At 57.3% G+C, this 19,612-nt stretch overlaps 3 protein-coding genes and 1 long non-coding RNA gene across 6 annotated transcripts in view; 2 read left to right on the top strand and 2 right to left on the bottom strand.

The window, feature by feature from the left end:
- POLDIP3 (DNA polymerase delta interacting protein 3) overlaps nt 1–1,709 on the top strand; it is a 29,641-nt gene extending 27,932 nt beyond the window's left edge. For both annotated transcript variants that reach the window (XM_072596324.1, XM_072596323.1), the window contains exon 9: nt 160–1,709. In XM_072596324.1, the coding sequence (XP_072452425.1) occupies nt 160–334 (175 nt within the window). In that variant the 3' untranslated portion in view covers nt 335–1,709. The remainder of the gene's footprint in view (nt 1–159) is intronic.
- LOC140496512 (uncharacterized) lies at nt 1,683–2,869 on the bottom strand. Its single transcript, XR_011964282.1, has 2 exons — nt 2,746–2,869; nt 1,683–2,413 (listed from the first exon to the last, which is right to left on the bottom strand). It is a non-coding gene; the product is annotated as an uncharacterized lncRNA (long non-coding RNA).
- RRP7A (ribosomal RNA processing 7 homolog A) lies at nt 2,348–6,537 on the top strand. The gene is made up of 8 exons (XM_072596327.1): nt 2,348–2,436; nt 3,033–3,315; nt 3,751–3,893; nt 4,194–4,331; nt 4,890–5,007; nt 5,114–5,211; nt 5,620–5,818; nt 6,245–6,537. The coding sequence occupies exons 2-8, from the start codon at nt 3,243–3,245 to the stop codon at nt 6,328–6,330; spliced, it is 855 nt and encodes a 284-aa protein (XP_072452428.1). The 5' UTR covers nt 2,348–2,436; nt 3,033–3,242; the 3' UTR covers nt 6,331–6,537.
- A 126-nt stretch (nt 6,538–6,663) lies between these two features.
- Nucleotides 6,664–17,712, bottom strand: SERHL2 (serine hydrolase like 2). Of its 2 annotated transcripts, XM_072596325.1 has the most exons (12): nt 17,558–17,712; nt 16,326–16,475; nt 16,129–16,242; nt 15,614–15,655; nt 15,226–15,245; nt 14,338–14,412; nt 12,721–12,833; nt 12,193–12,272; nt 11,716–11,750; nt 7,500–7,582; nt 7,059–7,158; nt 6,664–6,972 (listed from the first exon to the last, which is right to left on the bottom strand). In XM_072596325.1, the coding sequence occupies exons 1-12, from the start codon at nt 17,559–17,561 to the stop codon at nt 6,853–6,855; spliced, it is 936 nt and encodes a 311-aa protein (XP_072452426.1). In that variant the 5' UTR covers nt 17,562–17,712; the 3' UTR covers nt 6,664–6,852. The 2 variants fall into 2 exon arrangements, with proteins under 2 accessions (XP_072452426.1, XP_072452427.1); XM_072596326.1 differs by lacking the exon at nt 14,338–14,412 and having other exon boundaries at nt 17,558–17,664.
- Nucleotides 17,713–19,612: the final 1,900 nt, after the last annotated feature.

The following is a 19,612-nucleotide window of genomic DNA, read 5'->3' as shown; positions in this document are numbered from 1 at the left end:
AGGGCCAGCTATTCAGCCAGGGTCAGTCTGGGGACCAGACAGTTGGTGTTTGAGTCCATGAGCAGTTCCTCCCATCCCTCAGGGAAGGGACCCGAGAGTGTGGTGGGCAGGTAGCCCTCCTGGCTGACCAGGGCCGGCCTCTCCCTCTCTCCCCTCCAGGCGACTCAGTGACAGCCCATCGGTGAAGAAGGAGGGTGAGCCACGGCGGTTGAGTTCTGGCGCTTCGTCTCACCCGCCTGCAGAAGTGGACCCTGACACCATCCTGAAAGCTCTCTTCAAGTCTTCAGGGGCCTCGGTTTCAGTGCAGCCCACGGAATTTAAGATTAAACTTTGAAAAGGGAAACTGGGCCTCCGGAAGGCCAGCCGGCCGCCTGCCCCGGCACTCTCTCAGACACAGGCCTGTGGCAGCCTTGGGCCGTGGCCTGCAGGCCACCACATAGGCAGAGTCCACAGGAGCCCACGCCTTTCTCATGGGACCGCGCTGGCACTGACTGGCTATGGGTGGCGCTTTCTTTCTGCATTCACGCCCTTCCCTGTACCATAGTGTTTTCTTTAGGGTGTGTTTTCCCTTTTTCCCTCTATTCTTCTCTTCCTCTTAGTTGGGGTTTTCACTTTGTTTTTGTCAAGTCTCTCCCCCTTTCTTATCTCCAAGTCAGAGGATGCCCTGGGATCCGACCCTTGCTCTTCAAGAGCCCCCTCCCTGTAGGGATGAGCCAGGCAGATGGAGAAGAGACTTCTCCACGCCTCAGGCTTGCCCCCTTCCTACTCTGGGAAAGAGGTCACCTGGGGCTCCTGCTGCTATTGGGAGCCACAGATTGTGGGTGGGGCTGGAAGGAGCCCCATCCCATTCCCACCTTCCTGTGGCTCAGATGATCCTGTGGCTCAGATGATCCTGTGGCTCAGATGATCCAGCGCTCAGCCTCAGTGCTGGGAGGGCCTTGCCTTGGGGTGTGGGGGCTTACTGCGGGCCTATCTTGTGGTCCAGACCTGGCCCTACCATCTCCCTTTCCAACCTCTACAGAAGCCACACATGCTGGACCTTCAAGCTAGAGTTGGGTCATCTGTGGCCTGGGCCCAAGCCTGAGAATATGGCCTGAGGAATGGGATGTCCTATTGGCTACTGGCCTTCCATGCCCCACTCTAGCCCACTGTGCTAAGAGCTCCATTTCCTTGGCCTTGAGGAATAGGGTTGTCAAAGGGAGATTGAGAATGCTTGCGAGGTGAAGCTGCCTAAGGTGGGCCTTCCAAGAAGAGCCCCACCACCTTGAAGCCAGCCAGGCATCTGAGGGAAGACCCCCTCTATAGGGGCCCAGGAAAAGGAGGTGGCCACAGACTCATTTTTCTCTCTGTAGCTTTCAAATTCCCCAGGGAAAAGTTGAAAAGGGACCTCGTCGGTTGGCTTAGCGTAGCGGGGGTCAATGTCACCCCTGGCCGACGTCTTCCCTCGGGTGTGACAGTGGCAGTGTTCCTTCCTCTTTCCCTTTCCAAATCGAAGGACCTGCTTCCCAGGAAGGGGCTGGGGTTTCATTTGAATTGGGAAGCCTCGGACGGAGGAAAGCGGGCAGCCTCAGCCTCGTCTCCGTCCCAGTCCCCTTATCCCCCTTTTGGTCACCATCTGTGTCTCATTTTGTTTGGAGGGAGAGGGAGGGGCATTGAGTCAGAAAAGACTATGTATTCACCTGTTTCTGAATAAACGTTTGTTATAGCTAGAGTGGCCCCAGGTGCTTGTCTGAGGGCCCCTGGCTGCCCCTTCACAGCCCAGGGCAGGAGTGAAGCCCCCCAGCTCCTCAAATTCTTCCAGTCCATTCCCTGCCCTGAGTCTCAGTTCCCTCATCTGTCAAATGAGGGGGCTGAGGCAGCTGTAGGTCTGGGAAGTCGTGGAAGCAGAGGCGCATCAGGAAAGTGTGGTTCCTACACAACTCTGCACGTCGGAGAACCTGGCCACAAGGACAGCCAGACTTTTATCTGGTCCTTGGGACTGTCCATCTGCAGGCATCTGCTCATTAGTCCTGGGAGTGTGTTGGAAATGAGCTGCCAGCTCCTGAAAGGGGGCCCGGATGGGACAGCTCCTCTGGGGGTGATGGGGCAGCCTTCCTGAAGAGACATTTCCAGAATAGGTGGAGCCTTGGCAAATGGGAGGTGCCCTGGAAACGCTAGCCTCAGCATCTTTGAAATGATAGTGTTCTGGAGTCACATGCCCAACCCTCATTCCTCTAAAATCTCCGGAGTCTGTTTCAAATCTCATTCCTCAAGGGCTTGTTGTATACTGACCTCTCCAAGCACTGAGCTTGCATCCCCCAAACGGCTGCCTACCGGCGGGCCAGAGACCAAGGAAACAGGCTAGACTCGGGAAAGCACCAGGATCGAGGGCTGCCAAGGGGCTTCTTGCTTTAGGTGGGGGTTTAGCCGAGATCTGAAGGAGTCCACAAGAGCGTGGTGAGAAGTGAGGAGCGGGGGACGGGGGAGGTGTGGAGGTGGCCCTGGGGTCGTGAGGGTGGGGGGGATGGAGGTGATAGGGAGCTTCTCGCAGGCTCAGCTGCTGTTGGGGAAGACGCCCCCAAGGGGAGGCTGGGCGCTGGCAGAGGCAGACCAGGCCGGGCCAGGTGTGGTGGGGGGGCCTGCGCCCCCTCCCCGATACTACTGGGAGCCCCTTGAGGGCAGGGGCCGGCCTTCACCTCCGTCTGTTTGCCCGGCGCTTAGCACACAGTAGGTGCTTATCGATTGGATGTACTGAGTTCGAGTTACCTGCGCAAGGTGCGGGCGGGGATGTCCGAGGGTGGGTGGCGACCGGAGCGAGGTCAGGGCTGGATCCCTCGCTTGATGTATTACGCCCCCCGCCCCACCAGCACGGCTCTTTTCCAGGTGTATTTATTCGTTCCTACTTTTCCACGAGCCCCCGAGAGCGGCAGGCTCCGCGCACACCTTCGTACGAGGCCTGCTTTCACACGGTCCTGATGGAAAGGGGCTGCGGGCCCGCGGGGGGGGCCACGACAGACCAAGCTCACGGCCTCGGCTGGGTCGTTGTTCACTAGGATCGCCCCAAACGAGAGCTCTGCGCTCACGTGGCTGGGGCAGGAAATCGGCGCCTGCGTCTTTAAGAGCCCCCCTCCGGCCCCCGCGGGGCCACGTGACTGCTCCGGGAGTTGCAGAGACACCGCCCTCTCCCTGCGTCACTTCCGAAACACCGTTCGCCGGCCGACGACGAACTACCACTCCCAGGAGCTCCCGCGCTCTTTCCCATCATGGCGGCGGACAAGAAAACGCGGGTGAAGGAAAAGACGCGGGAGGTGGCTCCGAGTCCGCCCGGGTACCGAGGTGAGGCCTGAGCGGGGGTCCGGGCCGCGCCCCCTCCCTTCCCGCACCGCAGCCCTGCCCCGATAGAAGACGCTTCGGGGAGGGGGAGGGGCAGGAGGGCATATCAAACATGAGGCACGGCGCCGGGCAAAGGCTTGGAGATGAGAGGTGCCGCCTGAGCGTATGTGTGTCTGGGCGAGGGCTTCGCGGAGGAGGCGGGACTTGAACCGGGCTCTGAAGGTAACCTGGGGGGAGAAGGAAGGCGACCCACGTTCCTGCCCCTCCTTAGTATGCGCTTCTCTCGTGAGTGAAGGAATCGAAGGCTTGGGGGGGAGGGGCTCGAAACCTGGAGGGGAACGGCCCGGCTTTGAACGGTTGCGAGGTGGGGGCTGGGCTGGGGCAAAGGCGAGGAGGTGGGAGATGGAGCGGGGCGGTGCGCCGGACGTTCCCTTCCAGCCATCCCCATCAAGTTCCGCCGGGAGCAGGCATCTTCTCACTTCCTCTACGTCCGGGAGCACCGAGTTCGAGGGGGCGCCGGGTCCAGCTGGCCCCCGGACCGCACGCTCTTCGTCCTCAACGTGCCCCCGTACTGCTCCGAGGTGGGTGAGCCCCGGGGGGGGGGTCAAGGGCGCAGCTCTGCCCTCTAGGAGCCAGGGAGGCCGGCTGCCTCAGTTTCCCTTGCTGTCACACCAGCGGGCCCGGCACACGCTCTGGTGGAGAGGATTACCGCCTCCTGCTGTGGCTCTGGCCGCTGATGGGTCAGCCAGCACTCATTAGGCACCTACTGTATGCCCGGCAGAAGCCTGCTCCCTGCCCTGCGGGGGAGGGGGGGAGTGCCACCAGGGTGCTGCCCTCGGGCTGACCCCCGGCTCCTCCCCTCTCGCACCCACGGTGGGCAGGACTGCCTGGCCCGGCTCTTCTCTGCCTGCGGCCCAGTCCAGTCCGCACACCTGCAGGACAAGCCAGCCCTGTCCCAGGCTCCGGGGGAGTCCGCCAAGGAGGCCCGGGCCGCGTTCTTCTGTCCCAAGCCTGTCCCGGTGAGTGTCGTGGGGACGGGAGAGGGCCTGGGGGCAGCGGGGGGACCCTTCCCCCAGTGGGGGCCTCTGCGAGGAGCCTCCATTGTGACCCCCCAGGTGCCGGCTCCCTGTGTCCCTCTGATTAAACCCCCTGTGGGGCCGAGATGGAGGCATTCAGAGGGGGCCCAGGCCAGCCCCCAGGGTTGGCGAGGAAGCGAGCCTGGGCATGGGCCACAGACAACCCTTTTTCCGTTCTGCTTTCAGTAGGAAAATGCTTTTTGGGGGATGGGGGGAATGTGTGCCTTAGTTTCAGACTAAAAGGAACACACCAGGACAGGCCGGGCCTGAGGTCTGCAGGAGGGGAAGGGACCACGCAGCCGGGGGACGCCCAAAACTGAGATGGCTCAGATCCCATGCATCGGGGAAGAGCGTTGCTGCTTCAGCCCCCAAAACAGCCATTTCAGTGCCCGTAGCCCCCTACCTTCTGTCTGCTGTGGGGGGGGGAGCTCACCTGCTGGAGCAGCCTAAGGCCCAGCTGGGGTGTCTAAGCATGTCCTCACCCCAACTCTGTCCCCCCAGGGGTTCCAGGTGGCTTACGTGGTGTTCAGGAAGCCGGCATCAGTGCCCAAGGCTGTGGCTTTGCAGGGACCCCTGATCATCTCCACAGACAGTCACCCGGTGAAAACTGGCATTGAGAGTCAGTTGCTGGGGCAGTGGGAGCCAGGTTGGGGGGGGGTCCCTGGAGGCTGCCCGTGGAGGCCTTGCGGGGTGGGGCCTGCCCCTCACTGTTACCTGTTTACCAGAGTGGATAGCAGACTATGCAGACTCTCTGGCTGACCCAGAGGCCCTTAAGCTGGAGGTGGACAAGTTCATGGAGGATTACGACAAAAAGACAGCAGAGGTAGGGCTGTAGCAGCACCCAACCCCCGCTGAGGCAGGGGTGGGGGGCTCTTCTGGGCATGACTGGGGGCACAGTCCAAGAGACAGCTCCAGGCCTGGGTTAGTGCCTTGAGGCTCCCCCAAGAGGCCCAGCCCACCACCACACAGGGAAACCATTCCCAGGGGCACAGAGGACTGCTGGCACTCCACGGAATCTTTAGGGACCTCACTGCAGCAGATTTCCACCCCTGGCTCAGTGACTTGGGGATGGGGTTTGCAAAGAGGAAAGATCCTAGGATGACATCAGTGAGGATGTGAACTCATATCCCAGCACTCCCCCAGCCCTGGGAAATAGAACAAAGCTCTACGGGCTCAGCCTGGTTGGCCCTGGATCCCGGACAGCATCTGATGTTTGACCTCCCTCCTGCAGGAAGATGCCAAGGCAGAAGCGGAGGAGGGGGTTCCGGATGAGGAAGGATGGGTGAAGGTGACCCGCAGAGGCCGGCGGCCCGGCCTGCCCCGCTCTGAGGCTGCCAGCCTGCGTGTGCTGGAGAAGGAAAAGCGCAAGAAGGCCCGCAAGGAGTTGCTCAATTTCTATGCGTGGCAGCATCGCGAGACCAAGATGGAGCGTGAGTTGGGGGCCCTGCCCCGTTGCCCTAGAGGCCTCCGCAGTGGGGCAAGTCCCCCAAGGGCTCACTCACTGCCTGCAATCATTAGCCCCATTAAACTGGAGCAGAGGAGACCCTGGTGGGCCTGGCAAATGTGGGGAGGGGGCTTCATTCTCCTGCTGAGCAGGGCCCTCTCTCCTCCCTCCTTTCCTGGGAGGTTAGGGAGAAGGAGGTGGACAGGGCATCTCAGTCCAGGCCCCACCCACCTCTGCCATCCATGACAGAAGGCCTCTGATCACCTCCGTTAAGAGGAGGCTGGTTAGTTCAGGGACCCCCTCTGGGCCCCTCTCCCCTGCCCTGCCTTGGATGCCCAGGAGGAGCTCCTCCCTCAGCAGGGTGGCCCCACCCCTCCCCCTGACCTTTCTCTCCCCTCTTCCTCCATCCCAGACCTGGCCCAGCTGCGGAAGAAGTTTGAGGAGGACAAGCAGAGGATCACCCTGCTTCGGGCCCAGCGCAAATTCCGCCCATACTGAGTTGGGCTGGGGTGCCAGGCCCCCTGCGGAGGAGGACCCGGGACAAGGAAGGAAGCCAGCCAGTCCAGAAGAGGGAAGAGCAGAGTTCTCAGCACAGGACTTGGGACCCCAGCTTTCTGGGGATGCTCTGGCTTTTGGGGGGTACCCTGTCTCCACAAGGCTGCAGCCATTCTCCGGAAGATGTAAATAAAGGACAGATAGCCCTTCTGCCCAGTTGCCTGTGTGGTCCTTCCACATGGGTTGGAGGTGTGGCAAGGCCTGCCTCTGAGAGACCCCCTACCCTGAGATTCCTGCCACCTTCCAAGCCCCCATCCCCACACAGGCCCCAGGCAGTGCAAGGAGGAAGACTTTATTTGTCAGGCACCCCAGGGTCATTTCTGGGAGTGGTCCCAGAAGGGCTTGCCCCTTGCCCCTCTGAGGAAGCCAGTGCCAACGGATTCTTCTGCCTGGGACTGGGACCAGTGGGCATCTCTCCTCGGCGTGTAGCGATGCTGGTGGCTGGGGTCAGCCCACGTGAGGGGGCTACAAGTTGGCCTGGGGGGCCGGGTTGCTTTCCAAGAAATTGCCAACGATTCGGGCCAAGTGCTCGGGCTCCCGCATGTGCACGTAGTGGTTGCCTGGGATCTCCACGTACTGATAGCGCTGGAGTGGAGACCCGGAGTGATTTCCCATCCCCTGGGGGAGGGCGGCCTCTCTGCCCCCTCCCCCAATGCCCCAGGCCATCTCACCTCCTTGAGAGTCGACTTCACAACATTGAGCATGCTGGCCATCGACTCTTCGATTTCTCCCTCTTTGACTTTTCTGTAATAGTTGTATCCTTGAGTGGCCCTAGAAGAAGAGAGATGCTGCTGGTCCCCTTGGGGGAGGAGGGGCCCCAGGCGGTGCTGAGAGCCTGGGTCTCCAGGTCTACTAGTGCAGGAAACTTCGTGTCCCTGGGATGTCAGGGTCACCCACGTCTGGGCTGGGGGGCTGGGTCATGTGGGTGTGTCCATGGACTCAGTCTCTGACCTTGGATTATTTGGGGCAGAGGAGACTCCCCCCCGGGGGGTCTGGAACGAATCCAAGAAAGGTGTATTGGGACCGCTCCCAGGGACCAAGGCTGTTCTTGGACTGGGGGGAATGGAGGGATGCCAGGTCTGGAGGGGGGAGAGGGTGCTGATCGCACTTACTTCACCATAAGGATCCTGGCCTGAATTTTCTTGCAAAAATAGGCCAACTGGTCCTTGCTAATGAGCTCAAAGTGATTCTCTGGCTAGGAGGGAAAGAGCACGTTGGGGTGAGTGCAGCCCCCCTCCCCTGTGTGCCCCAAAGGATGATTGGCTCTCCCAATACAAAGTAGCATCTGTACTGAGTGTTGGGGTTTGCTGAGCCCTTCCTGGGACCTCACAACAATGGGGGGAGGTGAGATTGGCCCTCTTTTACAGTTGGGGGAATTGAGGCAGGTAGAGGTTTCCTGGTGCCCAGGAGCATGCGCTTCTAGTTAAAGTGCCTGAGGCAGGATTCAAACCCAGGTCTTTGTGACTCCAGCCTTCTACCTCCTGGGCTTCCCAGCCCATATCCCAGGAGGGCTTGCTGTCTTCCCAGGACATTTGTGAGGAGTTTGGAGTGTCCCTCTGTGATCTAAGCCCTACCAGGAGGCTGGAGTCCTGGATCTGAATCCTGATGGCCCCTCCCTGGAGATGTAACCCCGGGCCGAGGCTCAGTATCCCCTAGGACAATGAAGGCAGCCGATACCAGAGACCCGAGTACGAACAGCCTCAAATGTACTCCCCTACTTGCCACGTGGCCCCTGTTTGCCTCAGTCTCCTCATCTGTAAAATGGGGAGAGTAATAGTGCACCTCTCCCCCTCCCCCCCAGGGCTGTGAGGACCAACGAGATGGTTCAGACAGGTGCCTTGCAGAGTGTTCTGGTCCAAATCACCAGGGCCGGGGAGCCCAGACTCAAGGGGCTCATTAAGCTCTTGTGTCTGACTCGCGGGGGGGTTGTGATGGCTTTTCCCGGCAATGCTCTCCACAGCCACAATATGGGGCTATTATCACGTGAGTGGGCAGGGGGCTCAGATATAGGATTGGGGGCTTGGCCCTTCTGGGCCCTGCTTTCTGGGGCAGTCCCTTCATCCCTTTGTAAACTAGGTCAGAGATCGCATTACATTTAGAATCAGGATCGTATCAGAGGCGTAGCCCTGGGGGGGTGGGGCATTTATCTCAGGGAGTGGCCGCTGGAGCTGGGGTCCGCCCCTGTGGCTCTTCCCCCCCATCCTATGCCTGAGCCTTCTCTATAGCTCATCTGTCCTTCACAGATTCCTGCCTAGAGCTAGAAAGGTACCCGGTCCCCTGACCTTGGGAGAATGCACACACAGCCCCTTGAGGGTAGACTGAAGCCCCTCTCCCTACATTTCCACTGGCTGTCCCAGGCCTCCCAGCATCTGGTGGGAGTGGATTGTGAGCCTTGGTCCTGAGGCCCTTAACTGATGGACCTGGAACGGAACCGTACTAAAGGGAGATTAATGCTGGTGTGACCCAATTCTCAGGGTAGATAAGAAATCACCATGGGGTGGAAGGCCCTGCCCACCTTCCTGCCTTCCTGGGTTTCACTCATTGTCATCACTCTTCTGCCCTAGGATGGTCCGTGGCTCCCTGTGTCCATGCTTCTGCACATTGAAGGCTCTGTGATCTAGGAAGTGGCCAGACTTATTTTGACATGTGCTGTAGGCGCTGGTTAAATTAGCAGCTCAGGTGGCTGCCAGTTCACAGGGAAGGTTTACAGAGCACCCTCTGGGCCTCAGGGAAGGAGATGGCCAGGCCAGGAGCAGACCAAGGGGCTGGCACCGAAACTGATGACGCAGCCACACTTTTTCCACTGCTTCCAGATTCTTTGGGAAAAGTTCCTCCCCTGCCTGCCAGCCAAGGTTTCTTCTTACATCTGTCTCTGCCTTTGGGCTCAAAGGCTCCCCTGAATGATGCCAGCATCACACACCCGATGCCTTGGACTCTGGCACCGTTCTGCTGGGAGCCTGAGCCCATGAGGGTGTGGCCATAGCTGGTGTCAGCAAATAGGATGAGGGAGTGGGTGGGAAAGGGATTCAGAGGCTGAGAAGGCCAGAGTCCTAGGAGCAGAGGTCTGGGATCTCCCTTTTCATAGATGGGGAAACTGAGGCCCAGTGACAGGGAGGTGTCCTGCCTTTCCTGATTTTTCCCCCACAATGGGAAGGGATCTATTAGAAAGGGGGGCTGAGAAAATTAAACAGTTATGCTTTCCCTGGGGAAGATACAAGGTCTCTGTCACCCTGGGGCCCCCTGAAAGTGCCTGGAAGCTGCTAGTCCTGCCCCTGCCCCTCAGACACTCCTTCTATCCAGAGTAATTCCTGGAGTAAGGAAGCTCATCCACTCCTGGGGTGCCCATTGGGAGGACACTACTGTGGCTTGGCCTTTTCAACTCGGGCCTCTGGACCCCAGCATCAGAAACAGACCTGCCTTTAGTACAGTGCTGGCCCTGGGCCTTTCCCTCTGCACTGTTGCTGGGCCCTCCCTTCTTAGGATGAACTAAAAGATGGAGGTCCAGGGAGGAAGCCGACTCCTTCCTCTCAAGGAGCTCATAATCCAGTGGGGGAGATGATGTGGAGAAGGGGGTTCAGCTGGGAAGCAGGAGCTCTCTGTACGCCCAGGCTTGGCTGGTCAGGGGCAGCTGAGGGGCACAACAGATAGAGCATGAGCCCTGGAGTCAGGAGGACCTGAGTTCAAATCTAGTCCCAATGATTATTAGCTGCCTGCCCCAAAAAGAAAAACACAGCTGGTGGCCAGTCCAGATTCACCATCCTTGGTCAGTCCACACCAGTCTCAGGTCCTGGAATCTCTCAGACTCGGTTCAGTGTCTTGTCAATCTAGAAGGCCCTTGGGCATCTGGCCTCACTGTATTCTCCATTTCATCTACATTGGCCCTGCAAACCTCCGATGGCCTTTCCTAATCACCCCCAAACATGGACTGAGCTCCCCCTTCTCCAGCTTCCTGGAACTCTCATGGTTGGTGCCACACAGTTCAGTTCTGAATTCAAGCATAGAGGTCATCAGGGTTAAGTGACTTGCCCAGGGTCACACAGCTAGTAAGCATTTGAGGTCAGATTTGAACTCAGGTCCCCCTGACTCCAGGGCTCATGCTCTATTTGTCTAGCTGCTCCTAATTGAAGCATTTATTAAGCACCTACTGTGTGCCAGCTAGGCATTTGGGACACAGACCTGACCTTGAGGTGCTGACAATGCATAGGGGCAGTCACTAGTCCCCACGTAGAAATAGGGCAATGGCCTCCCCATGGCTCCCAAAGCAGTTGCCTCAACAAGGCACAATCAATTCCAGTGGCTCCCTATTAACTCTGAGATCCAATAGAGACTCTGGACCTTAACAACCAGCACAGTCCAGCTCCAGAGACCCATCCAGTTGACTGACTGCATGTGACCACAAACAGCTGCTGGCCATTTCTCACACCTGACATCAACCTGGCCCCTTTCCCACTTTTTCTGGAAGCTCCATTTAAACACAGCCTACTACAAGAGGAAGAGGGTCAGGCCTAGAGTCAGGAGAACCCGAGTTCAAATCGAGCCTCAGACACTTCCTAGCTGTGTAACCCTGGGCAAGTCACTTCACCCTGTCTGCCTCAATTTCCTCATCTATAAAATGAGCTGGAGAAGGACATGGCAAACCACTCCAAGAGAACCACAAATGGGGCCGCAGAGAGTCGGATATGACCAAACAACAGCGTCTACCTGTACTGGACAGGCTCCCCTCCAGGAGACTGCAAACTCTGTCACGTCATGGACTAGCTTAGTTTGGGGTCTTTTTCAGTCTCTCTCTTTGGGGCCTCCCCCACGAACATGTTCCATAAACACACACACACACGCACATGCACATGCACACACACAGACATGCACATGCACATGCACACAGAGACGTATGCACACGCACAGACACACACACATACTCACACACACAGACATACACGCACACGCACAGACATACTCACACATACACACACATACATGCACACACAGACATACACGCACGCACACACAGACATACACACACTCATGCACACAGACATACACACACTCATGCACACAGACATACACACACATGCACACATAGACATACACGCATACTCACATGCACACATACACATGCACACAGACATACACACATGCACGCACACAGACATACACACGCATGCATGCACACAGAGACATACACGCACACACAGACATGCACACAGACATGCACATGCACACACAGACATGCACATGCACACACAGACATACACACACATGCACACACACAGACATACACACACGCACACACGTTTCAGGTTTGAGAAGGAAGAGTAGATGAGGACTCACCATGCCCAGCCTTCGGTCTCGGTTCAACACCAAACCTAAAACATTCAGAACAAGGATGCCAGCTCAGTGGGAGGGCACAGAACATCCACTCTGGACAGTTCTGAAAGACTCCAGGTCTTATGTGGCATTTTCTGGATGTTATTAACCCATTTGAGTCTAACAAGCTTCTTTGGGGACCTCCTCCATGTGCCTCCTCGGGAGTGAAGGCTTCTTCCAGATTCTCCTATTTGGAGGCCCGGAGGCAGCTGGTACAGCCTCCAGATCGGCCTGTAAGCCCCATTCTACAGAGGATGGAACTCAGGCAAGGTGCTGGGAAAGGACTTGGCCAAGGTCACACAGCTGGGAAGCAGCTTCATTCCATAAGCCTCAGGACCAGACCTAAAGGTGGCTGTTCCCTTTTTGAAGCAAGTTTGGATTCCACAGATGCCCCCTCCCCCTTTCCTGCCCAGGCTGTGGCCAGCAAGGAGACTCTCTGACCTTCCGGCACCTTGGTGGTTCCTCTCTCCAGCAAGAGCTTCCCGCACTCCTCGCCCACCTGCAGGTTGTTCTTTAGAAAGCTGGGGAAGGCACAGGAGGCATTGGGGAAATGGGGGCCAAGGGGGAAAGGCATAATTAATACACTGGGAGGAAGGGGAGGAGGCATTTCTGGGAGAAAAGCAGAGAAATACTGTCGGCTGTCAGACCACACGAACCAGAAATGAAGAGAGCTGATGCTGTGGGTCTAGTTACTGACAAGGGGAGGCTGGCCCACAGGCGGAATCACAGCTCCCCACCACATACATGTGTGTGAGCGTGTGTAACGGTTTATGTGTGTCCCACAGGTGGGGGAAACAGCATCTGGCACAAAGTGCTTGCTGAATGATTGGATGACTGACGTGCTTATTCTGGGCAAGACCTAAAGATCCAGAGAGATGGGGAGAGAACATGCCCCACCCCGCAGGAGTATCCAAGAGTTCTGGGATCTGGGAGAGGGAAGCCCCTCCCCACCCTTCCCCCCCTCCCTACCTCTGCAGCATCTCCTCGGGTCTGACCACGTTGCGGGGCTTTCCCTGTTTGGCTTCTACCTGAAACACATGCTCGATGCTGCGCCGTCGGTAAGTCAGCAGGTTGTGGATCTCCTGGGGGTGGAGATGGGCAGTTCTGAGGGTGTGGCTCATTTGGAGCTCAGATCCCATGCTAGCCTTCCTTGCTCCTGCCCAGCCCTGCAGCGGGCACCGGCAGCACCAACAGCACCTGCCCTCCAGAGGCCTCTCTTTCATTTCCATAGGGCGGTAGCAGTCATCAGGGGCTGGGCCAGGGGCTGCTGCCCTCCCTCCTCTTCACTCCCAAGGGCAGATGTGGTCTGGGAGGAAAGGAGAGCTCGCCTGGCTCCTGCAGGAGGCCAGTTCCAGCCTCAGAGCATATGACCAGTGGCCAGCCTCCTAGAGCATGAGATTTAGCTCCTGCCCTGGAGTCCAGTCAGACCTTCCCTGGCTGCTGCCTCTGACATCCCCCATTGCTTCTTTGGGTGTCCCCCAAAAGCCTTCTGCACCAGCCCACACGCCCCAGCTGGATGCCTCCTCTGGGCACCGCTAGGGTTCAGGCACAGCTTGGGGAGGGGGCATGGCTGGGGAGCGGGCACCACTCTCCCCATCACTGCTCTGGCACGGGGAGACGATTCCTTCAACCTTCCAGCTCAGATGGTCCATCAGGTACTCCCCAACCCTAGCAGCCCTGGCAATACCATGGGCAGGGGCAGGCTGGACTCAAGGCCAAAAGCTACACCTGCCAGGGTTCAAAATGCTGCTCAGGAACTGATCCTTTACGTAAGAAACCCAGGGCAGCGACCCTGCCAGCCTGGACACAGAGTCTAGCTGAAAGGAGGCCTGGTGTCTTTCCCTCTGTTGCCCTTAAACTCATCAGGCCGGGACTGACCGAACAGGCATTCTTCAGATGCCAGGCTGTGTTTCCAAGTGTAATAAAGGGCACTGGCACCCTGCTCACTTGTTACAATCTAACCTTGACTCCTCGTAAGAACATACCAACTACAGTACAAATTTTGGCCACGTTGGGTCCAAGTAACAAACACTTGAGACCCATGGGGTATGGGTTCAGATCCTGGTCCTGCACTGACCACCTGGGTGACTGACCCTTTCCCTCTCTGGGGTTCAGTTCCCTTCTCAGTTCCACAGAGTTCTGCCAGCTCTCAATCCTTTGAGGGTGGCTGCTACCCTCTCTCCTTGGGAAGGGAAAAGTCGTAATCCCAGAGAGGCAAGGTGAGACAATGTGGGCCAGTGAACAGACTAGAAGTCAAGAAAACTTGCAGGGTGTGGCTCTAGACTAAGTCATCTCATCTGAACAATGAGAATGATAACTTCCACTGATCTCACCAGAAGAGAAGAGTCAGATTTGCCAAGGCGTGGCATGCCCAGATAAGGCATTTTGTACCCTTCTGGTTTACCTGGGCAGACCTCATACCTCCTTAGCCTCCCCCTCCCAGTCCTTGCTATAGCCGCAGTGATGGAGGAGGGAGTCTCTGGAACCAGGATCTGATGCCCTGAGGGGCTCAGCTCAAAGCAGGCTGGGGTCCTCTGAGTCACACCCCTCCTCCCATGGCCTCCCAGCCTCCATCCAGGGCCTCACCGGAGAGTCCACGAAGAAGGGAAAGGAATCAAGCAGTATTAGTTTATCCACCATCTCCGGGAAGGTGCAGGAAAACTGGAGGAGGAGAAATGAGGAGGAAGGAAATGCCCTGCATCTGCTGCCCACCATTCCACCATTCCCAAGGCTTTGGAGAGGAAGCTTCCCTTTTTGAGCTGGCCCCCAGGAGGTTGGAAGCACCTCCAGGGTAGGGAATTTCTTTTCCATGTAGTTGTATCCCCGGTGCCTGGCACAGCAGGAACTTACTATCACTTTAGTGATTGACTGTGACTCCAGAAGGTTCAGCTAGAGTTGACCCTAAATGTGCACTGGCTTTGAGTACTAACTCTGGGCACAGCCTTCTGGGTCTGACTCTCTAGGAGCCGGTGGCCTACCTCAGAGGGTTCAAGTCCCAAGATGGCAAATCCCCCTTTCCCCAAAGCCTCTACAATGGGGATGAAACTGCCCCACTCCCAGGAAGGTTGTGGGGACTGGAGATCATGGGCAGTGCCACCTGGGACGCTGGACACCGTGTCCAGATCTGCCAGAGAGTGACTTCAGACAAGGTCCTCCTTGGCTCTGGGGCCCCTGACCTTGGCTTTTGTGGAGAATGAGCAGAAGGTCTTTGCTGTTATTAGGCAGCCAATGGGGGAAGGGGAGGCCAGCTGGTTGTGACACCTCCCCATCCCAAGGGTGGCCGCTGCATTCATAGGCTGGCTAGTCCCCAGGGGCTCCTCTGGCTCAGTGCTGCCTGACCCCTGCCCTGGGCTGCCCAGAACTGGTGAGTAGCCCAGGGTTCTGGCTCTCAGCATGTGGGCTCTCCTTCCGAGCTGCCACCCCTCATCCTCCCCACTCAGACCCAGCTAGGCTGCAGCAAGCACAGGGACTTACCATGCCACCAACGACACCGCCTGCAGGACAGAAAAGGAGTCTGTGATTCCCCTCCTCCCTTCCAGGGCCGGCATCCAGGGAGCATGGATGCACATCCTTCCCCTGTGGTGTCAGGGCCCACAGTTTGCCAGCTCTAGGAGGATAGGGACTGTTGTGTCCTCACCAGCCCTGGCATCCTCCCTCTCTGAAGGGATCCCCATTCTCTGCTACATCTATGACCAGATGCTGGAGGTCTTGGGACTTCATTTTCCTGACCAGGGCTCTGCCAAGTGGACTGACTGCTAGATGCAAACCATCTGTCCTGTGAAGGTCGCAGAACCAAATCTCCTTCTGTTCCTCACCCCCACTCTCCCCCAGGGGACCTGGTTCTTTGGCCTCTTGTACTTACCAAAACTGTGGGCTATGAGGGAAAAGCGCTTCCATTTCAGGGCTGGAAACACAAACACACACATCAGTACCATCTCCTAGCCATGCAACAGGTGACTGACATTACCACTTAGGTCTCCCTTGCAGTATTTAGGTTCAAGAACCTCCCCTTGGGCTGAACTGTCCAAGGGCCAGCAACCTTCCTGGCTGCAGACCCTCCTCTCCAGCCAAGGGAGCCATTACCGATTCATCATTAGAGGGATGGTCCAGCTGCCTCTTTTTACCATACAGGGATAGAGGCCCAGAGAGGGAGGGGGTCTCCTGGCCTTGGTTCCCACAGTTACTCCATATCTGAGCAGAGGGCTGCCACCCTTGCTTTTAAAAACACTGGAAGACATGGAGGACACTTTGTCTTTTCATTCTGGGACTTCTCCTTCTGCCACCTGGGGGTGGAAGACCTCTCAGGTCTCAGGTGCTACGGGAAAGGTGGGCTTCTCCAAAGGGGCATCCCTCCACCCCCACTCTCCCTCTCTTTACCTGTTGCCACTCGGCACACTTCATTCACAAAGTTCTGTTGGTAGTATGGGAAACCGGGGTGATGATGGGAGGAAAGGCCGTGGCCCCCAAAGTCCATGGCAACATAGTAGAACTCTGCAGGAGAGGGGTCCAGGTCAGCTCGGGGCCTCGACATCTCTCCCCCTCCCTTCCCTGGTCTCCCCAAATCCCCGCCCCACTTTGAGGAAGAAGCGGGATGAGTCTGTCGAATGAGTTGGCATTGTCTAGCCATCCGTGAAGGCAGAGCACAGGGGACCCCTGAAGGGAGCCCCAGGCCTTGGCAGCAATGTGGCCCCAGGGCACGGAGAACTTCAGTTCTGAGAAGACACCTGCAAGACAGGGGAGAGCAGAGTCACCTTTAAGGAGCTAGGGGGTCACATTGGAGGAAAATCTGAGTTCAAATCCAGCCTCCGACACTTCTAGCTGTATGACCCTGGGCAAGTCACATCACCTCTGTTTACCTAGTTTCCTAGTCTACAAAATAGGGACGATGACAGCACCTACCGTGCAGGGTTGTTTGTGAGGGTCAAATAATTTGTAAAGGGCTTGGCACATAGTAGGTGCTTATTTTGTTTGGTTTTTAAAAATGTATTTATTTTCCATTCTCAGCTTCCCTAGGTGACTAATAAATGTGCATTCCCTTCCCCCATTCCTATGCCCCTTTCCTTACAGAGCGCCGGGGCACCACGCCTCTGGGGGAGGGGGGGAGGGGGAGGGGGAGGGGAGAGCTGTCCCCTTCTTACGGAGGAGGACAATTTCCACTGACCCCTCTTAGCCCAGGACTGAAATGGCTTCTGTCATCGGTCCTAATTCTTTGCATCATGACTAATGTGAAAGTGGGTTTAATGTGAATGTCCAAGGGCTGCCTATGCGGGATCGCACCCTGTCGTGGGGTGCGGGGAGGAGAGGAAGGGGGAGAAAAGCAGGAACTAAAAATCTTATGGAAGTGACGGTTGAAAACGAAAAATAAACAATTTTTTAAAAAAATGTCCGTTTCCAGACTCCAGACATTTCCCCCGGCTGTGCCCCCCTCCTGGAATGTTCTCCCTCCTGGCCGCCTCTGGTTCTGGCTTGCTGCGCCCGCCCCCCTGCTCCTCGGGGAGAGAGCCACGCCCTCCCCGGCCCCCCTCAGCGCAGTCCAGCGGGCAGAGCTCCGTTCTGGGAGCCAAGGAAGGGCCTGCCCCCCACCTGGTGTGCCCTTAACCTTGGTGGTGCAGTGGGGGGGTCAGGCCAGGCAAACCTGCCTCAGTTTCCTCGTCTGTAAAGTGGGGATAAGTCGGGGCATCCAGGAGGAGCATAATCGATGCCCGGCCCCCTCCCTTCCTCCTCTCCGAGCCTCCTCTTCCTCGCTGCAGAGGAGCGGGGCGCCCTCCCGTGCGGCCCCAGGCCCTTCCCCGCAGCCGGCGCTCACCCATAGCCCGGCCTCGGCGCTCGCCCGCAGACGGCTCCTCTGCGCTCTCGGGGCCTCGCCGGGAGATCGGGGTGAGCGCGGAGACACCCGGCGCCGGGACCACGGCTGCGGGAGCAGTCACCGCCGGGCTCCCTGCCTCCGCAAAGTCCTTCCCCCGGGGCTGATCTCCTCCCCCAGGCCCCGCCCCGCCAGCCCTGGGCATCCGCCTTTCTGGGGCGCGGGCCAAAGGGCGCCATCGGCCTTTCCCAACCCGCTCCACCCCCGCCCCCGCTTCTGAACAGGCCTCGGGCACTCCCACTGGCCAGTGCCCCCAGACGGGCCCCGCAGCGGGGACTGGGACGGCTGCTTCCTCTGGGCATCCTCCCAGGGCACCTGGCAGTGCAGTGGGGAGATCCAGAAAGGGAGAACTGGGAGGGGTCTTGGCAGAGTTCTCCCAGAAGGAAACTGAGGCCCAGAACGGCCCATTGCTGGCTGCATGGGAAGGTGCCAGGGCCCACTACCCCTTTCAATCCATCCCACAGACACTTCTTGGTTACGTGGTCCCCCATGAGGTTGTCAGCCCTTCTTCAGCCTGGCACATAGTAGGCACTTCATAGACACATGTTTGATGATGATTGTGCTAAGGGCTGCAGGACAGTGGAGAGCACAGCTAAGACTGCGAATGAGCACCCATGGCAGTGTGGGAGAAAGGGCAAAGGACCTCGGGGCTCCAGGGCGGACCAGAGTCCTCCTGAGGAGGAAGACAGCACGACCCAGCTGAAACCCTCAGAGTCCATGGAGGCTTTAAGCCTAGCAAGAACCCCACCATGGGGCCCTGGGAGGCAGTCAGGTGGGAAGCAGACAGTCTGGAGCAGCTGGAGATGTGGGTCTGGAGTCTGAGAAGCTGCCTCTGAATCTGACCTTGGGCCTACTTCCTGTCAAGGTACCATGCTAAGGGTACAGAGAAAGCAAAACTCAGTCCTGGCCTCGGGGAGCTCACAGGCTAATGGGGGAGACCCATGCGAACAACTCCATCCATGAGAGATACATGCCGGGTTATATGTGTAACAGTGCCTAGTACACAGTAGATGCTGCGTAAATACTTTCCTAATGTAAATGGGAAGTAATTTCAGGGGAATTTGAGCTGAATTTTGAAGGAAGCAGAGGAAACCTCATTTCTGAAGGGCTCTCAGCCTGGAGGGAGCCCCCCAGCAGAGGCCAAAGCCCCTGCTTGGCTCTGGATTACTGGCCCTAATCTGAACAGAGGTGGAGATGCTACTTGTGACAGTATTGGGGGAATCCTTAAGCCACTGATGGATGACAGGACTGGTATTCAGACTGGGAGTGCCAGGCAGAATCTAATAAAATGACATTGAATGTACGTAAGTGAAAAGTTCCAAATGCATCCAAAGCTCATCTGGGATGGAGAAGGTGTGCCTAGACAGGAACTTCCATGAAAAAAGACTCAGGGCATGCTAGTGGCCTTGGAAGCTCTGTAGGAGTCCACAGAGGGGAATTCATTAATTAATTAGTAATCACAGGCTGCTGGGTGACAGAGCAGGGCAGGTCTGGCCGTGAATTCTGGCCTCAGTTGCACCACACCTGGAGTACCATATCTAAGTTTAAGAGAAAAATCCATCCATAATGAGTTTGTATACTTCCTAGCTGTGTGACCCTGGGCAAGTCACTTAACCCTGTTTGCCTCAGTTTCCTCATCTGTAAAATGAACTAGAGAAGGAAATGGCAAATGATTCCCGTATGTCTGCTGAGAAAACCCCTTATGAGTCTGACGTGACTGACATGACTGAATAACTAAAGCGTTATGTGTTGGAGGCAGGAATGGGGGCCACCATACTGTCCTCTATGAATGTTCCTTGAGTGCAGATAGATCCCAGAGGCTGCCTCGGGGCCCATTTCAGCCCTCTTCCATGAGAGCATGGACTATGGTTGTTGTCCTCTGTCCACAAACGGCCAAAATGACGTCATTATGTTAGAGTGAAGCCACAGGGTGCCCCACCATGGCTCATCGGACCATTGGAGCATTACGAATAGTCTATGAACATTTGGAGTGGTGAC

The sequence above is a fragment of the Notamacropus eugenii genome, chromosome 3 (genome assembly GCF_028372415.1).
Source record: "Notamacropus eugenii isolate mMacEug1 chromosome 3, mMacEug1.pri_v2, whole genome shotgun sequence".
In the NCBI taxonomy this organism is placed as follows: Eukaryota; Metazoa; Chordata; class Mammalia; order Diprotodontia; family Macropodidae; genus Notamacropus; species Notamacropus eugenii.
This window is presented reverse-complemented; position numbering and strand designations above follow the sequence as displayed.